General features: G+C 37.3%; 2 protein-coding genes across 5 annotated transcripts in view; one reads left to right on the top strand and one right to left on the bottom strand.

The window, feature by feature from the left end:
• Positions 1–21,080, top strand: part of LRBA (LPS responsive beige-like anchor protein) — a 748,187-nt gene that overhangs the window by 438,981 nt on the left and 288,126 nt on the right. For 3 of the 4 annotated variants that reach the window (XM_065877627.1, XM_065877628.1, XM_065877626.1), the window contains exons 38-39: positions 7,242–7,388; positions 9,889–10,025. In XM_065877627.1, the coding sequence (XP_065733699.1) occupies positions 7,242–7,388; positions 9,889–10,025 (284 nt within the window). Of the gene's footprint in view, positions 1–1,173; positions 1,206–2,081; positions 2,083–7,241; positions 7,389–9,888; positions 10,026–21,080 lie in introns of all 4 variants that reach the window. The other variant, XM_065877625.1, reaches the window with a different exon arrangement.
• On the bottom strand, positions 14,058–15,137 carry MAB21L2 (mab-21 like 2). The gene has a single exon (XM_065878156.1). It carries the CDS (start codon positions 15,135–15,137, stop codon positions 14,058–14,060), a length of 1,080 nt encoding a protein of 359 aa, XP_065734228.1.

Here is a 21,080-nt window from a genome sequence, read left to right as displayed (position 1 = left end):
TAAGATTTATTGATTATGGGGGAAAATGTACCTCTCCATATTAAATTGTTTTTGATTTTATAAAATAAATATTGGTTAGTTTTAGTAAGATGAGAAATAGTTTTAATTTCCCTTTTTCAGGGTATTAGTTTAACATGCAGCAGCTTATGGTTAAATGATAGTATGTAGTATACAAAGTAGATGTTTCAGGAAGGATATTAAGAATTTAGATTACAAGTCTGTGATCTTAGGTTTGGCCTCAGTCAGGCAGCTTAACCTCTTGCACTCAGCCTTAAAGAGCCATTTCTGGAAGAAAATGTCCACAATATGTCATCAGATATAACACCAAATGTGACATCAGTCCTTTAAAATAAATGATCATACAGAGAATAGTCAATAACAAAGTGATCTAAAAGCAATAATAGTTGCAGGACCCTGCATCTTCAACTACAGGAGGTGGAGAAGGAGAAATAAGATGTAGAATTAATTGGGCCACTTTTGCTTTTAAGGTTCAAGTACTTTTTACATGGTGCTATACATTTCAGAGTTATATATCTATTTTTATTTTGCTTTCATTTTGTTTTTGTTTTTTTGGCTTTGGTTAATGACCCTTACATTGAAAAAGCTTAGCCTTTTCATAGTTTTATTCTTTTCAGTCAAAAAGATGTTACCATATGCACTTAAAATTTAATAAGTATCTTTCTGTCTTATTAACTGTCATTTAACATTGAGTTGTGAGTTCTGAAGTCTATGAATGACAATACAAATATTTTTATGAAAAATTTTCCTGTTATAGCTGGAGAGGGGGACCTGGTTTCTAGAACTGCACATAGGCAAATTGTTAGTCCTTTATCCTGAAAGAAATAGCAGTAACTGAATTTAAAATTTGTTGTATAGATTTAATACAGAGCTTATTAAAATCATTTCAATCAAAAATAGTACATTTAACTTTGGGAAATTATAGGATTTTTCATAATGAATAAATTTTAATTTTGTTGTTGAACTTTACCTTTTAAAATAACATTATCATGTCAACTGTTTTAATGCTAAGAGTCTGATTTTTAAAAAAGATATTTATTAGCAATGCTTACTGTCATTGAATACTTAAAATCCTGTATAGGAGCAAATTTCACTGTAATTACTCTAAATAGTAATTGAAAGTTTAACGTAATATTAATGATATCTATGTTTTATTATGCACTTTTAAATTAAGAGAGAGAAGTAAAGTTTAGCATTTTATGTAATTCCATTCTATTTGGTAATATTTTATGCTAGTTTCATAATGATTAATATTTAAAGTACTCTGAAAGATTAAGAATATAAATTTAAATCTGAAATATATTTTTAAAAACGAACTAAATGTGTAGTAGATGCTTCCAATTAAGGGGATATGTTATATTTAATATAGCATTTTTTGAAAAAAGGTAAAAGCTCTAATCCTATTTTACTTTTAATTTTAAATAATAAAGAACTATTAGTTTTGGAACTCAGCACACAGATTGTAGTGTGGTATTGTTTGATGTCGGCGTAATTTATGCTAATACATTAGGTAGGTGAAGAGCTTAATTTTTTAATGTTTTATTAATTAGAGTATCTTGTAGTTGACATTCAATTTTAATTTTGTGTTAATTGTGAAACTTTTTTTTTTTAAACATCTTTATTGGGGTATAATTGTGAAACTTTTTTTTTATCCTAACTTAACTACAATAAGGAAGCTAATAAAAATAAATATATTAAGAATCAAGAATGCAAAACAAAACAGTTAATGTGATCAAAAAGCATGTGAAATCATAGAATTTATCGTGGATGAATACTATGCTTCAGTGTTGAATTTGAATAATTAAAATAGATATTACTGAGGATAGTATGTCAGTTTCATACTATTTTATGACTTCTCACTTTTATTTGTAATTGATTTACAAACAGGACAGGAGACAGGACATTTTGAAAACGCAGAACCTTAAAACATCACAAACTATATTATTATTATCAAAGGAGGACATCTAAATAGAAATACTGTTGGAGATTAGTTATGTATTTTAGTAGTACCAGCCATCTATTTTATAGATTGATTTGATTTGAAGGAAAGCCTCTGGTGTAAGGGTGGCAGAGTAAATACCTGAAGAGTGATGTTCTCTGTTCAGGCGATCAATACCAGCCCCATGACTCTACTTCTGGCTACCTTCTAGTTAAAAACAAATTTTTTAATTCTGACAATTTAATTGCCCTTCCCAAGTTCACATTAACTTGCTTGGGGAAAAGAGCTTCAGGTAATTTTTCAAAGAGAGACCCTCCAAAGTGGTTATTTATAAAAGTCATTTTGTAATGGGAGAATTCTTTAACTTTGTAGAAACTGAGTCATATTTTTAAATTCAAATTAATACTTCCTCTTATGATTAAATATCCTTTATGGAAATTAGCAGCAGGAAACAGAGGTGCGTATGTGATTCTTGAGGGCATTTTCTCCAATTTTATAGTTTTAAAATTTATTAGAAATCAGTTGTAATGATTTGTAACATTCTCCTAATGCACAGAGACCAGTTTGTCAGTTATTTATTATCAGAGCATCTTAGATCTGAAAAGAACCTAAGGCTAAAGTCTAGTCTAACTTTATTCTTTACAGATAAGGAAACTGAGGAAACAAAAGTCCAACATAATTCTTGGTAGATATAGAGCTAAATCCCAAGTTAACTGATGACTAGTCAGATTTTCTTATCATTGTGCTATGCTGTCTTCTAAAATTCATTGTTAAATATAATGGGAATTTTATATTCAAATTAAAGCCATGTAAAAAATGTTTTAAATGGTGAAAAGACTGATTTTAATTCAAATGCTAAAGCAGTTTAGCACTAGAATCCTATTGAATTTAAGACATTTTTATTTTGTAGAGAATGTGCGTGCAATTAGAAGTATATGAGGAGTATTTAACATAGTTTTAAAAGTATCTTGCAATCACATGGAATGATACAAGTAACTCATTTGATTTTCTAGGAATGACAGACCATGTAAAGATCCTAAATCATGTCATTTTCTCATATCTTCAGTAATGCCAGATACTACTGCTTCCTTCTTAGGATCAAATACACTAGGTTCTTTAAAACTTTTGAGAAATCCATGATCATTAGGAGATGAACTTGGCTTGTTCTCCTAATTATCCTTTGTAGTTTCACTAATTTTTCTAGAGTAAATTTTCTTGACCTTGGAAATTGCATAAGCTATAAAGGGGAATTAGTTGAGGACAATAGTTGTATATAAGGTATTCTTTATGTGTCGTGTTCAAAATAAACAGTTATGGTATGTACTGCACATCACACTAAGTGGACACTCATTTTATGTACAGTTGAGGTCACTTTGTTATCCCAGTAGTTATCTTTTTTTTTTAATTAACAAAGTGGCTAATTCTTAATGTATCAATTTTTCTTACTATAATATGGGCTATTGATAATTCCAGTTCACTTGCACAGTGGACTTCTAAAAAGGGATTTATATATCATAGGTAGAACAGTTTTCTGTTTTAATTTTACTTACCTAGTCTGTGTTGCATAGATAAATCAACTCCTGCCCAGAGCTAGCTCTAAAGAACTTGAACTTTACATTTTGAGGACTAGCTTTTCTCTGAGCCCTCTCATTGCTCTTACCCTCAGTGAATCACAAGTTACGTTTCAAAGAAAACATTTTTTACAGATTTCTCCAATTTTATATAGCAATTGCAGTTTGGTTATTAAGTTAGGATAAATATTAAATCCGAATAATATATGAGATTAGTGATAGTGATATGAAAAATTTAGTTCGTTGATAGTGGTATGATAGTGATATGAAAAATTTAAACAGTTATCATGTTTGGTAATAATTTCATTAACCAGAAAATAAAAATTTAAACAGTTATCATGTTTGGTAATGTTTGGTAATAATTTCATTAACCAGAAATGATCTGAATCAAGCTTTAAAATTGAACCAAAAGTATATTTTGACTTCATCCAATTAACTTTTATACAAGTGTAGGATATATTCACAGAAAATATTAAAATAATTGATTCTTGTTTTAATGGTTGATTGCGTATAAGACAAACAAAATTTAAAAATACGCTTTTCCCAGCACATATAAATATGATAATTATCTTTTATTTTATGCTTGGGACAGTTTTGTTCTAATTTTGAAAAAAAAAGTTCTTTAGCAGAAAGCTATTAGACCACTGAGAATTGAACACCAGCGCATGTGGTGTGTATTAGAGTACTGTTGGTAATTTTACTGCTGCTAACTTAAAATCCTCAAGGGGGAGTTAATTACAGGAAAACCATTCTAAATATCAGTAAGCTGCATATTTTCCATGACAAGAGCTTTTTCAGTTGAGGTTGAACAATTCCAGAATCTGAGCTTGTAAAAATAAGTAAATAAATAAATAAAAGTGGTGTTTGTATGCATACAGTAGACCTATAGTACTTAAAATTTTTTTCATAAAATTTTAATTCAAAAGCTATTGTGTTTTAATTTGTTGTCAGCATGATGAGAACATATTTAAAATTTTAAAATTTCAGTTGGAAGGGATAAATTATTTTTAGTGGTCATTGAAATGAATGTAATTTATTTACTGAGCTATTTTTAAACCATTGTGTATTGCCAATGACTATTCTTACTGTCATTTTTTGTAAATGTTTTCAGATTAAAGAGTTTTTTCCTTTTTTTCTTTCAAATAAGTTTGGTGTACTTCAGGACATGTATGGCAATAATCAGAGAAAGTAATGATCGAGCTGTTGAATTTAGTTTTTTCTGATGTGTTTGCCTATGCTCATCAAATTTAGGTTTGGAAATGAATATGTTTTTATTCTGTACTTATTTATTATAATCCTGACTTAAGCTTTTTAAAATGCATTATGAGAAATGTAAGAATTAGTAAACTAACCAGTAAATTACATATACATTCATATTTGTATATTGGTTATTTTCACTTTCTATGGCATTGTGGTTAGAAGCCCAGTTACTGGTGCCACACTGACTGGATTTGAATCCTGACTCTCCTTATCGCCAGCTGTGTTGCCTTGAGCAAGTTATATAACCTCTCTGAGCCTGTCTGCTCATGTGTAAAGGAGAATTTAGCAGAGGGTATATGAGAATTGAGTTAAATGTATAAAGTACTTTGAATACTTTGGCACATGATAAGTGTATTTAATATTAGCATTATTATTATTATTATTTCTGCTTTGATGAAGGAATTAGAAACCCAGGAAATGAGGATGTAGCATACTGATTTTATACTAAAATCTGACTGGGAACTGTTAATTTATTATAATTTACATTATAACAAACTATAGAAGATGGTGATTTCTCTCGTGTTTCTCAGTGACCAATTTATTTTTATTAAAATTGCTAGTAAATTGAAAAAGATCTTGTTTGGGCTAAGAGCAATGTTTGTGATTTCAAGGTAAGGAAATATAAATGCTTGAAATAGAAACAATGATATAAAAACTCATACTCCTGTCTTCCTAAAAATTAGTGTTTTTTGGGTATATTTCTTTATAGCATTTAAGAAAATGGAGCCATTTCAATTAGATACTTTTAGTTCTTTTCAAATATTTACTGAGACCTTCATATGTGTACAGCATACTATGCTGTATGTGGGTATGAAGGAAAATAAGATTTTATTCATCCATAGAGTATTCAAAGCTAAATATAGAAAGCCTCTTCCTGTGACTTTCTTATTTAATAGAAAGCTTCTATGTTCTTTTAAGTAGTGCCATAAGTATTACATATAAATGATATACATGGTGAACTTACAATAAATATGGTAAAAATAAACTTTTACCTTTAACATTATCAAATAACCGTACCTATTAAACTCAGAGAAGCTTTGATTTGTCTAGTTAACTAGGTAAGATATATGTAGTTTAACTATTTAGAATAAATTATATAGATAAATATTAGTCATGTTACTGCAAACTGAGTGCTTTATCCTTTCTGGGTTTGGGGCCTTATGCCTAGGCTGATACTGCAGTGGAGCAAAAAGCCTAGCCATCTTATTTCTATATCAATAGCTGTTGCCTGGTGGATCAGGTGCTTTACCTCTGGAATTTCCCTAGCTGGAGACTGGGAATGTCAGTAGTGTAATGAGGATTCTGAATTTCCCTTATGTGACACTATGTGCTTTTAAAACTCCCAGTCCAGAAGTTAATATCTGCTTTTATGTATTTCTTAAGGAGAAAGCTGCTCAAAGCAATGGGAGTCACCTTGGAGGGATACGGGGTTTTGACTTCAGAATTTGGAGTCTCAGTGTTGACTCCTTTCAGCTGCTCCCCTGCTCCTCTTTCTGGTTCCGTTGGTGGCTGGAGGTGCTCCGCAGAGCTGCTTCTTTACTCTCTATATTTGCTGTACCCTTTCCTTCCTTCCTTCCCTTCGGCTGCCTTGTCACAGTGCCTTTGAGTCTGGCGCTGCTGCTCTCCACAGGCTGCTCCAGTTCAGGCGGTGTGAGGCTCTTTGCCCAGATGCCTCTCATCCCAGGCTTTCTGTTATGTTTGCCCCCGGGGTGTCTTAGCCCTTTAGTTTAAACACATGGAGGAGGTGGTGTTTGAGCCTCCACTTAGTTTCCACACTGCCTTGCTCTTGGAGATTTGTATAAGGGCTGGAGTAGGGCTATGGGTGGGGTGAAATGTGGGCAAGGTTAGTATGAAGGAAAGAGGGAGGATGGAGTAAGAGGAAGAGCATGCCGCTTCTAAGAGCTGCTGTAGCTTTATTAGTGTCAGATATGGCTGCAGAATCTCGCCTAAATCCTCACTGGCTGTGGATCTCTCTTAGCTCTGTATTTATGCATTCTTCTTCACAGCCACACCCCAACCATTTCAGAATGTTTGTCGTTATAATATTATTCACAGGAATAAATCAGTATTCCTTGTTTTTCAGTGTTAAGCAGGTATTGTTTCCAAAACTAAGTTCTGATTTTTTTTTTCTACTAACAAATTTCAAAACAATGTGCTGCTTTTGAACCCTCTTCTGCCCTAAATATAAGTAAATAAAAGGCTTAGTGAGCAGTGCAAGGGTCAGATTTAATGGGATTAGGGTTCTTGTTCAAGGTAACATTAGACTAGGTTTGGGGAATCATGGTTGTCAGAAGGAGCGTGTGGGCCATCCTGATCACTTTCCCCACCCTGGATGACTCTGGGTAAAAACAATTGACCATCTTGGGCCACCTATCCTTACCTCGGTTCCCTGCCCCTCGGCCATGGTGCTCTTCCCAGACCTGATGGACAGCTTTGTTTCCTTTTCATTTCAGCTGCAGATGAAGATATTCTTGCTAAAGGAAAACAGTCCATCAAGAGTCAGGCTTTAGGAAATCAGAACTCAGAAAACGAGATCCTCCTGGAAGGCGACGACGATACTCTGTCATCCGTGGACGACAAAGATTTAGAGAATCTCACCGGTAAATTCAGGGGTCGTGCACATACTTCAGCTAGCTCTGAGCCAACACGCATCTAATTACTTACTTTTTCAGCTCTGCCTGAAAAAGCAGGACTACCAGCTTTACACCCACAATTACATTAAATGAAGATTGTTTTTGTTCTTCTAAACATTTCCGCCCAATCTTCAATAGTTTCCCTGTCATTTTTCTATTCTGTTTACCCTACTCATCTTTTTCTTTTATGAATAATCTTTACTGAAAAAGAAAAAAAGTACAAAAACAGCAACAACAAAACAAACTTGCTTTACCCATCTAATGGGAGTTACCTAATCTCTACAAAATGAGAGCTGTAAGTAAAATTATGCCAGTTGCTTTGTAAATAAAGCTTGGAGGTAGATGAGCTGTTTGCTTTGATATACAGGTCTTAGGGAACATGCTGCATATACACTTAACTCTCAAAAAATCCATTCCAAGAATGCTATGGCTTTTCACAGGATTCACGTATTTTATCTGATGTAGCAATTTTTGATTTGCGCTCTGCAGATTTTCAGTTTTACTTCCCTTATGGGAAAAATTCTCTTGTTTAGCTTGAAATTTTAGTCATTCATTAAATACCTTTTTTTCTTTAATGCCTGTGGCTCTGTCCCTCAAGGAGGAAAGTCTGAAAGATTCTACATCTTCAATAGATGCAAGTTACATAATCTACTATTTTGATAATTTAAAAGGCATGAAAAATCTTTTATTTAGTGACATATCTGCAACCATGAAATGAATAATAATGAAAAGCAAAAACAGGTGATGGCATCTTCTCTGATGGCTGTAAATCTCTCTGTAAAGTAAAATAAAATTAATTGGAGCTTACTGTTAAGGGATTTGGGGCAGGAGTAGAGAGTAAGGTGGACACTGCTATTCTCTGGTCTTTTCCTTCACATCCATTTCCACTCATTTCCTCCTCCTTTATTTTGCTTCTATTCTTGCTACTAGTAATACATTCATACAGTAATAGAGGTGAAAGGGGAGTTTAATTATATAATCTTGACAATGGAAATAGGATTAAGAAGTAATCCACACTAATAAAGTGGTGTGGGTTAGAAATGAAGTGGAAATTGTCAGGGGTCTTCTGTAGGACCTAGGCTGCCCTAGCTCCTGCAGCTGTCTGCTTACCCTGTAATTGAATGTCTGAGAATGATTGAAAAAATGTTATTTCTTTTCAGGATTACATGCTAATGTACGGAGGGCAAAGGAGACAGCAAAAAACACATAGCTGCTTATTTCATCCATTTATAGGGATGAGCTTTGGGAAATCATGGCTGTTCTGCAGTTATCTGCTGCCCATCTGCAAACACAATGTATTTGTACATTGGGAATAGAGGGCAAAACCTGCTCTGATCTCTGCAGAGCATCCCTCCTATTGTCCTGCTGGCACACATTAAGATTGATGTGAGATTAAGGACCAACACCCTTCTAACAAACGATGGAAATGTCAATTCATCTGAATTTTGAAACACTTATTCACCCATTGATTACCTGAATAGGTGTACCGTGTTTATAGGCACTATATTAATTCAGAACTATAAATGCCAATCTTGTCTTGCTGTTTTTGTCACCTATAGGATTTTTACAATGAGGAATTTACATGGGATTTCAAAAACTTACTACATCTCTCTGTACATAAATATATATATGTATAATTATTATTTTTAGTCCTTATTTTAGGTTTGGCTCTAATATACTTTATGCTCTTCTATCTATAGTGAATCTATTGTCTTCAGTAGCAGGCTGATTTGTCTTTTTGATAAGCCCTGTGGAGATTTGATTATTCCAATAAAAATTCATTCACTTGGAAACCCACCCTCCAGCTGTTTACTCCCAGAGTCCCTGAACTACACTAATACTAGATTTGGACGCATTGAACAATATTGAACAATGGAAAGGCAGGCTTGGAAAAGAAGTATTTTTACCAATCTTTCATGGGGTAAAGTTGTTATGGAAGAGGTTTTGTGCCAACCTGGCACAAAATCTTTATCAGAGAATATGGTTTAATGTTTCTCACTTCATTAATAAGCTAGTAATCTTTCTGTAATCATGCCTCAGCCAAACTCTAAGCTAACCTCTGGCCTTAGAAGCCTATTGAGTCTTCCTTGCTCCTGGTTGTTTTTCTATGTTGTTTGATAGCCTGAGGCTTGTTTTCTAAATGGAATGTGGATGGACTTATTTAGGCAGAGCCACCTTCTAACCAGGAGATCAGACCAAAGCTAGGCCGACTCCCTATAAAATAATTGAATCCTAGTTTACTGTTATCATTAACCGCCTATTATAGATCTCTTAATATGAGAACCCTAACTTTGCATTTTCAGAGGGAGATTTGGTGTGGACAGAATTTGTAAGTGTAAAAGGGGTAAGCAGGCAATTTGGTGCTAGAGGTGAGAATTTAAAATTAAATGAAATTTCTGCCTGAATCCACTTGATATTTTGAAAAATATCATTCCAACTTGTTTGGCTTGTCTTTTCCTTTTGGCAGGTCCTGTTAGCCTGAGCACACCAGCTCAGCTTGTGGCCCCCTCTGTTGTAGTAAAGGGCACTCTTTCTGTCACCTCCTCCGAACTCTATTTTGAGGTGGATGAAGAAGACCCTAACTTCAAGAAAATTGACCCCAAGGTGAGGAATGGGTTTCATTTTATGGAATTTTTTTTTTTTTTTAATGATGGGAAAGTGTGTGTGTGTGTGTGTGGCTGCTGCTGGGTAGGACTGACATTAATAAACTATGATAGAAATAGTTTGAATTTCTTGATGAATTGCTTCTGCCTATATGCAAGGCAACTATCTCCTTTAGCTTATGATTCCCTTACCAGCTAGTTAGATTATTGAAGTTCATTTAGATTCAAAAACAATTTCCATTTAATTGCATTTATCATTAGCTCATTCAGGGGTGGGGGGAGAACCTCAGGGAATATCATCTATAAAATACATTTTGCCTCAAAGGGTCCGGGTGAATTAAGCTACAAAATTCAGTGAGATCGAGAGTGGAATTATTTTGTTTAGCCTTTATATTTTTCTGGATATAATACCAATATATCACTCTCCTTGCTTTGTCCTCCTGACTTACTACTCTGACATGCATGCAAGCATGGCTTGTATGTGCGAGATACCTCTTTTTCCAATTACCTGTAGTCAATTTTACAAGGTATTGCATAAATTCCTATTCTTAAATGAAAATGTAATTTCCCCTTTAAAATGTATTTCTGATTACTTTTCAGACCTTGGCAGCTTTATTTTACTAAGAGACATTTGTGGCATAGCCATAAAGCCAAAATTAGGTTTATTTCATGAAAGTGAATGGTAGAATTTGTTCTGTCTCTTTTAAAATTAGCAAAATAAGCAACCTGTAGAAAGAGAAGAGGTTTTAAAAAATGGAGTAATTTCTTTTACAGGCTGTTAGCTAGTGTGTGTGTGTGTGTGTGTGTGTGTGTGTGTGTGTGTGTGTGTGTCTACGTAATTGTTTTCTGAGTTTATTGGTAGGAAATTCTTTGATTTGGGAATCATGTGAATTATTAAATTTTAGTGACCTAGAAGTATTTCAAAGTCATTCATAATGAAAATGTTATAATTTTATGAAAAACTTTACAAACAAATCATATCTTGTCTTATGCATGTTTTTAGCACTTGGGTTCAGCATTGCTGCTTTTATTAAGACTGGACTTGGTAGACTATGTGAAAGGAAGTCTATGCTGAAACTGATTGTTTTGAGTTTAAGAATGTAGCTAATCCAATGTAGAGAAAACTTTAATTCTGAAATTATATCAGCTAGAAAAATTTTCTACTTTGTTGTATGGCTGAAATGTCTGAAAATGTATTTTAGTTTCTTTAGGAAAGAAAGGTAACAAAATTACTCAAACTCTCTAATTTATGGTAATTTGTGAGTTAGACTGAAATTTAATTCAGAATACTATTTATTCTATTATGCTTTTAGACATACATGGCTTAAAATCTAAAATGTGATTTGTTTTAAACATATCTAATGAATTGTCCTCGTGATTAAAACCCCTGCCAATCTTTGTGATTAGGATCTTTGAAGTTATTGACTCCTTTTGGGGAAAGTTATAACTTCTTTTTCTGTCTGATCTTATTCTGTACAGCATCATTAAGTTAATTTTTTTCCCTGCTGTTTGTGCAATACAGGATCTTTGAGCCTAGACACAGAAATGGTCTGTACTGCTGCAACCTGCCTAATGTTACAGAAATCAAAACTTTTGCTAATTTATATTCTCAAAAAATTTTCAGCCCATTATTGGAAGAATTTTTGATTTTGTGTAGACGTTGATGTTTAAGGTATTTTGTAAATGAGGACACTGGAGTGTTTTTCTTTTTTTGTTGGTGATACCTGCATTAAATTAAATAAGGATGGAAAAAAAGATACTGAATTGGGGAATTTTTATTTCTCCTTGTCAAGACTTAAAACTTTTTCTCTGGGATAGTTGGAGGGACATACGTGTCTAATGCTTTAAATACTTTTGTGAGTGAAAAAACGGTCATTTAAAAATGTCATTTATATCTTTTAAACTAAACACTGTGCCCTTAAGTAATTTCTTTGTAAATGTAAGCACCTACTACTTGCTTTGAAATTGTTCTTAAAAAATCAGAACATTTTCCCTAGAGAATAAGTTCATTTGTATTATTCAAAAAATTAGTATATTTGTCTGAACCAGTTAGTATTACAGTGAGTTTATTCTACATCTGCAGGAAGAGAGACCTGAAAAAGATATAGTATAGGTTGAAAGAGTAGAGATGATTTCAGAACTGATAAGATCACAGTTTATATTTCTAACTCAGAACTATTTTTACTACGGAATTTTTACCTAGCAATCTTAAAACTTAAGCCTGTTTTATCAAGTGAACTAGGCACCAGAGCTCTGAGTAGCTCCCTTGTTTTTCATCCACCTCTGCTATCCTGCCGCTCATCCCTCCATACACTGCCTCCCCCACTCAGACTTCTTCCTCTGATCTTTAAAATTGCTTTTTAGAACATTTTTCTTTGTATCTCTCATTCCTGGATTTTCTCAGTAGGTTAAAAAAGTGGGCTAATTCAAAGAATAAATTTTAAATATTAAAAGGTAACATCTGACATAGATTCGGTACCTGTGCCTCTCATTAACATATGTAATGGAGTATAGTTACCTCCAGCATGAAGAAGAGGAACCAGTTCCTTTGGGATGCTTTCAGTTTTACTAATTATTTTATTTTTGTAATCAGATATTTCCTTATATTAAAAAGAAACGTTTGTTAAAGTTGAAACGTTGAAATGAATACACTGGATTGTTACCTTAGAAAAGCAGAAAAAGGAGGAACATACTTTTCTTATATTTAATTTTTCTTTGGTCATAAAATAGTATTAAAACCTTTTTTATTTAAATTGAGTATAAGCTACTTCTGAATAATTCTGGGACTTTGATTAAAAATGATCATAGTTACAGCATTTATAACTAGCCATTTAAAAACTTGAAGTAATTTATACATCTGGATTGTTCGTATCACCATTTGCTGGGGAAAAGGAATATGGCTATATCCATTTTATCCTCTTTTAATGTGACTGATTTAATTGTTAAGTTTTATTATTTAAAACTTGAAGAGGACAAATGATTGAAGGATGAGTATAACTCATTGTGTTAACTATTCAGAAAAGATCCATAAATGTTTCTTTTATAATTCAGACTCAGAGTGCATTTCATTTCTTTTTTAGATTATGGCATGAGAGAGCAAATATCTTAATTTTTAATGTGAAAAAACTTTTCTTGTAAAAATTAGGATCAAAATCAGTTCTTTCATACAAAATCTGTTCTTTCAAGTGTGAAATAAGATATTACTTTTAGTCTTAAAATCTACAGAACAAACATATATTATAGTTGTGTAAAATTAATATTTTCTCTTTTCTAAAGATTTTGGTGGGAACTTGAATCGTTAAATCTACAAAATGTGCTGCATTTGTAAATTTTGCAAACGAGTTAAAATGGAAGATTCTTGCATTCCTCAAGTTCACATCTTTATATTGTAAATAATAAATTGTGATCTCACCTTCCTTCATTTAAGAACAATCCACAAACAGTCATTTACAATGTAAAGTAGTATTTTTATTACTGTTTTCAACAAGACTGCTTAGGGTGAGGGAAGAGGTGTGGGGGAGGGAGGGGCACATCTGACATTGGCACTGAGATACATTTAACATCAGCAAAACTTTGTTTAAAAGAGAAATTTTACATATAATTAAATACTTTTTTTTCACTTGGTGACAACATTCAGGCAACCCAAAACAAATTGGAGAGAGAGACAGAGACAGAGAATGAAGAGGGGGATAGAAGGAAAAGGGAGAAACTACTATATTTTGATTGAAAATGTACCTTGGGTTTCATTTTGTTGTGGCAAAGCCCGATTGCTTCTGTTGTGTGACCTTTTAAATTCACATTGTTTGGAAGAGAAGGATCACTTTTGTGCAAGAATGTGATTTTGTGTGTTTGGTTGGTTTGCTCTCCTTTTGTTTGCTTGTTAATTAAGGAAGTCTTCTGCCAGGTTCCCGTTTCTCTTAGGTGGTTTACATAAAAGTCTGTGTCTGGAGTTTCCGCTGTTTGTCGCCGAGTTGTGTGTTGTATGTTTGAGAGCATTCCTGTTTATGTCGCTTTTCAAGCAGTCCCCAGCACCCTATAGTTTGTCCAGGCTTTTGGGATTGGTGAGAATTTCCCTGGCCAACCTCCAGGTCTGCTTGGCAGCGCTCTCCAGGGCCGAGTGGGGCTTGCCCTGGAAAAGGTCGAGGTTGGGCAGAAAGTAGTGAGGGCAGCGGCGGCACTGCAGGCAGGAGATGAGCTGCAGCAGGATGCCGTTGAGCCGATCTCCGAGGCACGCCTCGTCCCAGTCCGTTTCCCGCGGGTGCTTCTCGCACTCGTACAGCAGCAGCGTCTTCATGTGGTAGTTATTGAGCGGCTGGCCAGGCAGCTCCAGGTGGCGGTCCCGCAGCGTCTTCAGCACCGAGAGACACTTGTTTCGGCAGCCGCCCATCAGCAGGCGGTTCTCAGCCTCTCCGAACTGCAGCACCCAGGCGTCGCTCTCCGCAGAGCTCTGCTTGCCGGTCAGCGAGTAGCACTCCTTAGAGAGCAAGTTGAACCCTTCGGCCTTGACCTCCGCCACCCGATTGGGGCCGGGCCAGGGGATGTGGGGCATAGGCCACTGCGCAGCACTGCGAGGCCAGATACCGGTGCACTTGAACGCCGGAGTGATTTGCACCACGTAGCGCTCCCTGATGCGCAACTTGACCTCGCTGGTATCCGCGATCATCTTGACCACATCCCGGTAGCTGCACTTGTCCACCGCCTGAGCCACCAGCGTCTGGAAACGTGAGCGGATCTTGCGCGCCGAGAGGTAGCCGGACGCTGTGATGAACTCGACCCAGAGAGACATGCTCCGCTTCCGCCCATCGCTCAGTTTGAGCACTGCGCAGCCGGGCAGAGAGCCGTCGTCCACGAAGTTGAAGACGCCCATCTGGTTTAGGTAGAGCACCACCTCGAATTCTGTGGGCGAGATGACCTCCAGCCCCTCGTAGCGGGCATCGATCTCGCTCAGGGAGCTGATGAAGCGAGGCTCCTGCACCTCCACTTCCTTTAGCACGTCCGAGACCACCTTACAGACCTCTCGGATGGTCTTGGCGATGGCCGCCTTGCGCGCTTGGCAGCGCTCAGTGTAGTATTTATTGAGCTGGTAAACCAGCTTGGCCTGAGCGGCGATCATGTTGGGGCACAGGTCCGGGCTGTACACCGGCGTCTCGCAGTACGTTGAGGGATCCAAGGCTCACGTGCTGGTGGTGGCCCTGCGGCTTGCGAAAGAGGCGCTGCGCTCCCCTAAGCCCCACTTTCACTCTTGTTTCCACCTGGGCTGCCCGGCTGATGCTTCAGCCGTCTAGCTCTTTCCTTCCCCTCTTTTGAAAGCTTTTTTCTTCTCCAGAAAATAAGGAAAAAAGAACAAAAAAAAAGGATGATCTTTGAAAAAGAAAAGTACCTGCTGGGACTTTTTTGCTTTCTCTTGATATGTGAAATAAAGATGTGCCTGCGGGCGAGATGAAGGGGAGGGGGGTGGGGAGACAGGGTGAGAGAGAAAAATTCTGGTTACCAAGAGGTTAGGCTTAGACGTCTGCAGCGGAGATGGCCCAGGAATCTGGAAATGAGGTCTTTTAAATGCCAAAGTAAATTTAAAAATAAAAGCGAAACATTCAGTGTTTCATTCTTAAACTTCTCTCCCACCCTGGTAGCACTTCTTTATTCAGATTAGGTGAGCGCTTTTCTCCTCACCCTCCCCCAGATGGAAGGTGAAGGGTGTAATTAATGTCCAGAGAGCGGCGAAGTGCAACTCAGTCCGCAGCACACTCAGAGGTTCGCAGATGCCCCGCACTCTCAGCGTGTAGGTCTGGTCTCTTCTCAGGGGGTCCTCTTGTAGCGGTTTTCCTCTTTTCCTACTGGAGGCGTTGTTTGGACTGGGTTGGTTTGTTTGCAGTGCGTTCTTCTTGTCTTTCTCTAGGTGCAGACCGCTGGAAGTTGTTTGATACTCATTTCTGCTTCGTAATTTATAATTTTGGCCGTCACAAAATCTATTTTAGTGTGACGAAGTCTTTGCTTGCGTTGCATCTGGGGTTTAGTTATAACGATTCGAGGGTTTTTCTTCTCCTCCCCCTTTAGGTTGCTTGTGCAGATTCCACTTTCTGAGTCGCCTCTCCCTCCGTTGTCTCTCTTTCCCTCTCCCTCCTAATCTCTCTTCCTCTCTCTCCCCCTCCCTTCCTTTCTCTCCCTCCCTTTCTCTTTCCCTCTTTCTCTCTCTCACCCCACCCCCCAGCACCTCCTCTCTCTCTCTCTCTCTCTCTCTCTCTCTCTCTCTCTCTCTCTCTCTCTCTCTCGTTGCTGTTTCCTGGAGTTATTTAGTTTATGAATGGTCCTGGGCCATCATGAGGGGGGTGGAGCTTCAGTTCCTACAATCGCTGTTGGAGCTGTCAGTGCTTTAGCCAATCCGAGAGAGAAGACAGGCATGCTTGGCAAACGGTAGCAGCCACCGCTGCACTTGATAAAGAAAGGGGGTAAAGAGAGAAGTAAGAAAATAGGAAGAGATAGTAGAAGTCAAATGCTCACACACATTTTGCAGCCCCCTCTTCTTTATCCTCCTTTCTTATCAATTGCAAGGAAGAAAAAGAGAGTGTATAGAGAAGGGACTTCTTGGAGATGGCTGGAATGACTCAAGGGAGAGTAGCAGTGGTTCAGAAAGGTTCACTTTTTTTTTTTCTATCAACATTGTGAAGAAGGTGCAAAAGCTAACAAAATTACTTTCGCTTGAAGGCAAATGGGAGGAGGAAGGGAAATCTGGGAAAGGACCTAAATTTTTCTAGATTTTTTCCTTAGGCAAAGTCTTCCTCCCTTTTCTTCCCCTCCCCTCCCATTGTTGCTAAGAGCCAGAGCAATTGCTGTATATGTGCGCCAGTTGGGGGGTGGGTGGAGTGGACATGGGGTGAGAGTTTATAATCGTAAATCTCTTTTCAGTAATTTCCATATGCTGTTGAAAAATGAGGCAGGACAAAAATGGTACAAGCACCTTGTTTGATAATTCATAATTAAGATTCAGATATATTTAATGTTATTACTTTATTGTTACAAGGAGTAACTTGTTATCAGAGAGAAAATATGTTTAAGTTGTGAGAAATGGTACAGATTTATATATGGTAAAATTTTGTTGGATATACTTTTTAAATAAGCCACTAAAATTATTTTAAACTTAATAAAAATGAAGGGAAGTAAATATGAACCTGATTTAAAGTTTTCTTAAAATGTTAATGTTGTAAATCTAATTTTGAGTATATTTTCAGGCAGTAGAGAATTTCATTTGTAAACTCATTTTATTTTCATAATTGACTCTTGCTTTTAAAAGACTTCACTGCTGCAGAAATCTATAACTATCCTGTTATTGATTACACAGATGGCTTCACTCCTCCCTTGACATTTCAGTGAAACTCATGCATGTGCTTTTAGTATATGTATTATACTTTCGAGCTGTACCATGGTAGCCTTTAGGTACTTTTGGTTGAAAGAGCTGTAACAGTGTTTCTGATTTGCTTAGAATTTATGTTTGAACCTCAGGTGTGTGGATTCTGAGTCTTTTTAAGGCAAATCAAGTAGATGGGAATGTTTTTAGTTAGAGTTTGGACGTTATGTACTCCGATAATGCTGTAACAAAGAAAATCTATAAGCCGGTTGTGCGAAGACTTCATTTTGCAAAACCTGGTATGCGGCTTTTGCAAAACCCCGTGGGAAGGCTTGACTTGCTGTCTTAAGGCTGAACCAGATGAACCTGAATTCAGTTGCATAGGGAAAGTTTGTTTCATCAGGTACTTGATGGCAGACGCTTGGACCTCCTTGGTTCGTTCTTACACATCTGGTGCGGACTACTGGTATCTTGTCACCCCTTCACTCTCGTAGCGATATGTCTCTTCCTAAAGAACTTTGTCCTTTTTTCCTTCTTTTAATCAAGTTGGCACTGTTACCAGGGATGTCTTCAGTGGCCAGGAGTTGAGACGAACAGTCGCGTCCGCGGCACTCCGGGACGCAGAGCTTTAGTGACTTCTCGGGAGTCTCAGCGGCGCCGGCGGCCGCGGGCTCCAGCGGGCTCCGGCGTGCGTGCGGCTGGCGTCGGACCCCGGGCGGCAGGAGGATGTACGCGAGCCGGCGCCTTCAGGGTCCGCGTGTGTGGGACGCCCAGGCTCTGCCGGCACCCCGGCGATTGGCCACGAGGCCACAGCGGCGCTCTGGGAACTGTTACTGGCAGGAGGGGCACTTTGCGGCGGGCAGTGGTGTGGACGCCAGAAGAGGATCCCGCGCGGCTTCTCCCGAGGGCAGTTACTGGGCGGAGACTGGTGGCGGGGTGAGAGGGTGAGGAGCTTCCTTCCCCCCGCCCCGACCCTCGCCCCTCGCCCCCGGTTGGAGCCGCTGAGGCCTCGCGCGTGGACCGGCCGGGCCCGCGACGCCCCAGGGAGTGTTTGCAGAAGGCCCCGGGGTGACGGCGTCATCCCTCCTCCGTGTTCCCGCGCCCGCGGGCAGGCGCCCAGCGCCCTCTGTCCGCACGCCCTTTTCGCGTGGGGCGGCCCCGGCCGCGCGGGTCTTGGCGCCACCACTCGCCCGGCACCCCATTCCTCCTCTCCTCCCTGCTCTGTCGGCACGACCAAGCTTCGCCCCACCCTTGTCCCCTCGCTTCTCCACTTTTGCGTACTGAGGCCGAGGGAATGATAAAATGTTACAAATGTTTTGATTTAAAAACAATTCATTACCAATTTACCCTGTCCAAGGTAGATGCTCTAGTAAATAATAAATCAGTTAAACAAAGGCGGCTTTAATTTATTGCCGTGGTACTAATTAGAAACATCATTTGAGCAATAAACTTAAACACTTCCAGCAAATAATGCTCCCTCTTGCTGGTTCCCTTCCTTCCCCTCCCCCACCCCAACTCACTCTGGCTGCCTCTGCTCTAAGAGCTGCTTCAGCTGTGTGTTTGCGGATCCGCTCTTCCTCTGGTTGAATAATTGAAGGGGGAAACGGTATCCGAGGAGGCTGTAATTGAAGAGCCCCTGTCACCTCTGCTTTTATGTATGTTAGTATAGAAGTCCATCAGCAGCTCCTTGATGGTGTATTAAAACGGAGTGGCAGCCCCTTCTGCAGGAGATACCGTATTCTATTAAAGGAGACCAAGTGAGAGAAAGAAACTCTAGAGGCTAAAAGCCACTTCAAGTCTTCAGACCGATTGATCTGTATTCTCTTGTTATAATCCGTCTCATCATACTTGAGTTAATGAGGCAAAAGAGGGGGAGCGAAATCTGATGGTCCTTGACAAATTCATTAGGGAGGCTGCAGGACATTTTATTTGACTGTTAAACATCTTGTTTGTTTGGTTTAGGCAGTGCCAACATCAGCATGCTTCTGCCCAGACTTATCATGTTGGTCTGACTGCAGACATTACTAAAAAGAGAAAGAGGACATTCAGGGTGTGATTTGAATATTTTGTTTTGGATTTCATGAAGCCCATAACCTTCAGACTTCTCTAGGATTTACCTTCACCATCCTTACACTTAGGAACATTTATGAAAATTTAGATGATGATAGTGAGGTGGGCATGTTTTTAGTTACTATAAACTATGTATGTTTAAACTTTAGTCGGAAAAGTTCCCATTTCCTTAAAAAATTGAGTCAAGTTACAGAAATTACTGTGCTAGTTTTTGAAAAATATGAATGTTTAAGCTCCAGAAGAGTAGCCAGATCATACATTAGATCCTATCTTTACTTGATCGTGGTTAAATAAACTTTTAATTATTAATTGAATTTCCTTTTTCAGTGAAACACTTATGGGTACAGAAACTTGGAAATCAAAATGTTAACTATTTATACAAATATGATGTTTTTGAAAGAAAATGTGTGTATTTTAATTTGAATGCCTTTTTATATTTAAAATTAGAAGCAGAACCAGGTACTTTATGAATGGCGCTAAAACAATGTGATGAGTTGACAGGATACTTAAAAAACTGAAAATATTTCTAATTGAAGAATAATGGGCAACTAAGTTAGAATGCTAATCTTGTAATATTTTATTCTAGGATAATAACACAGTACTTGATTTTTTCAGTTTCTCCATTTATGATACTTTCTTGCATAGAGAATTCAGTCATATTTTCTTTCAGCAATTGACTTAAACATCCTCAGCTTAAGTGCTTTGAGAAAAAACCCTGTCTTCCATTTACAGGCAAACAGTATGAGAGAAAAAAGAAAACTAATGCTCTTTGCCTGTCATTTTTATACATTCTTGCACTGCTGATGAAGCTTGAACTGCTGCAGGGAATGTATGGATTTGAAAAGAAATGATTCAGTAGTTCATGTTGTGTTTCTCAGAAGCAAAACCAAACTAATGGCTGCAGTCAGTGCTTCTGTACATCTGACAGTTATAATCCTGTTTACATTTCCAGAGAATACAAAATGCTTAAACTGTTTTATTTTTTGCTGATCTTTACTTAGAAATGTGCTTACTGAGTTAAACTTCAGTGCAGTTTTTACTTTATCATATCACTGGGACTTAAAAGATCCATTAATTATCTCTAGAAATGGCATACAGTATTTCAATAATCTTTCCTAAAGAGTATACAGATTTTAGATTATATGATTTTGTTTTCCAGGAAAACATTTTAGAATTATTAAGAAAATAATCAGGTTATTGACTTAAAAAAATCAACTCTCTGAAGGATTTATACTTTTTGGAAAACAAAAGACCACGTGTTTACCTGTATATATTCTTATCCTCTAAAATCTAACTTTAAAATATCTGTACAGTTGCTAAATGTTTGGTTCTTATATGCTTAATCATTCAATATATTTATAAAAATATTTTTTAAGAAAAAAATTCTTTTTTAGGGGGTCAAGATGTATAAGGGGCAATAAATAACGATTAAATTCTCTGAATTTAAAAACGATTCCAGTAAAAACAAGAAGAAAAATAAATAACCCAAACACAATTTGTTAGTGTATTAGTTGATGAAATTTTATTGAAGTAATTATATTAAACTATCTGTAAGAAGCTTTAACAGCACCAACTGTCAGGATTATACTATGCACATTGTATTAAAAGTCAGGGTAAAGCTGCATTCTCTTCCATTCCCTGTCA

The sequence above is a fragment of the Phocoena phocoena genome, chromosome 5 (genome assembly GCF_963924675.1).
Source record: "Phocoena phocoena chromosome 5, mPhoPho1.1, whole genome shotgun sequence".
NCBI lineage: Eukaryota > Metazoa > Chordata > Mammalia > Artiodactyla > Phocoenidae > Phocoena > Phocoena phocoena.
Note: the sequence above shows the minus strand (reverse complement) of the source record. Positions and strands in the feature narration are given on the sequence as shown.

Coding starts and splice junctions, on each gene's coding strand:
- MAB21L2 (XM_065878156.1), bottom strand. CDS start 15,137: ATGATCGCCGCTCAGGCCAAGCTGGTTTACCAGCTCAATAAATACTAC.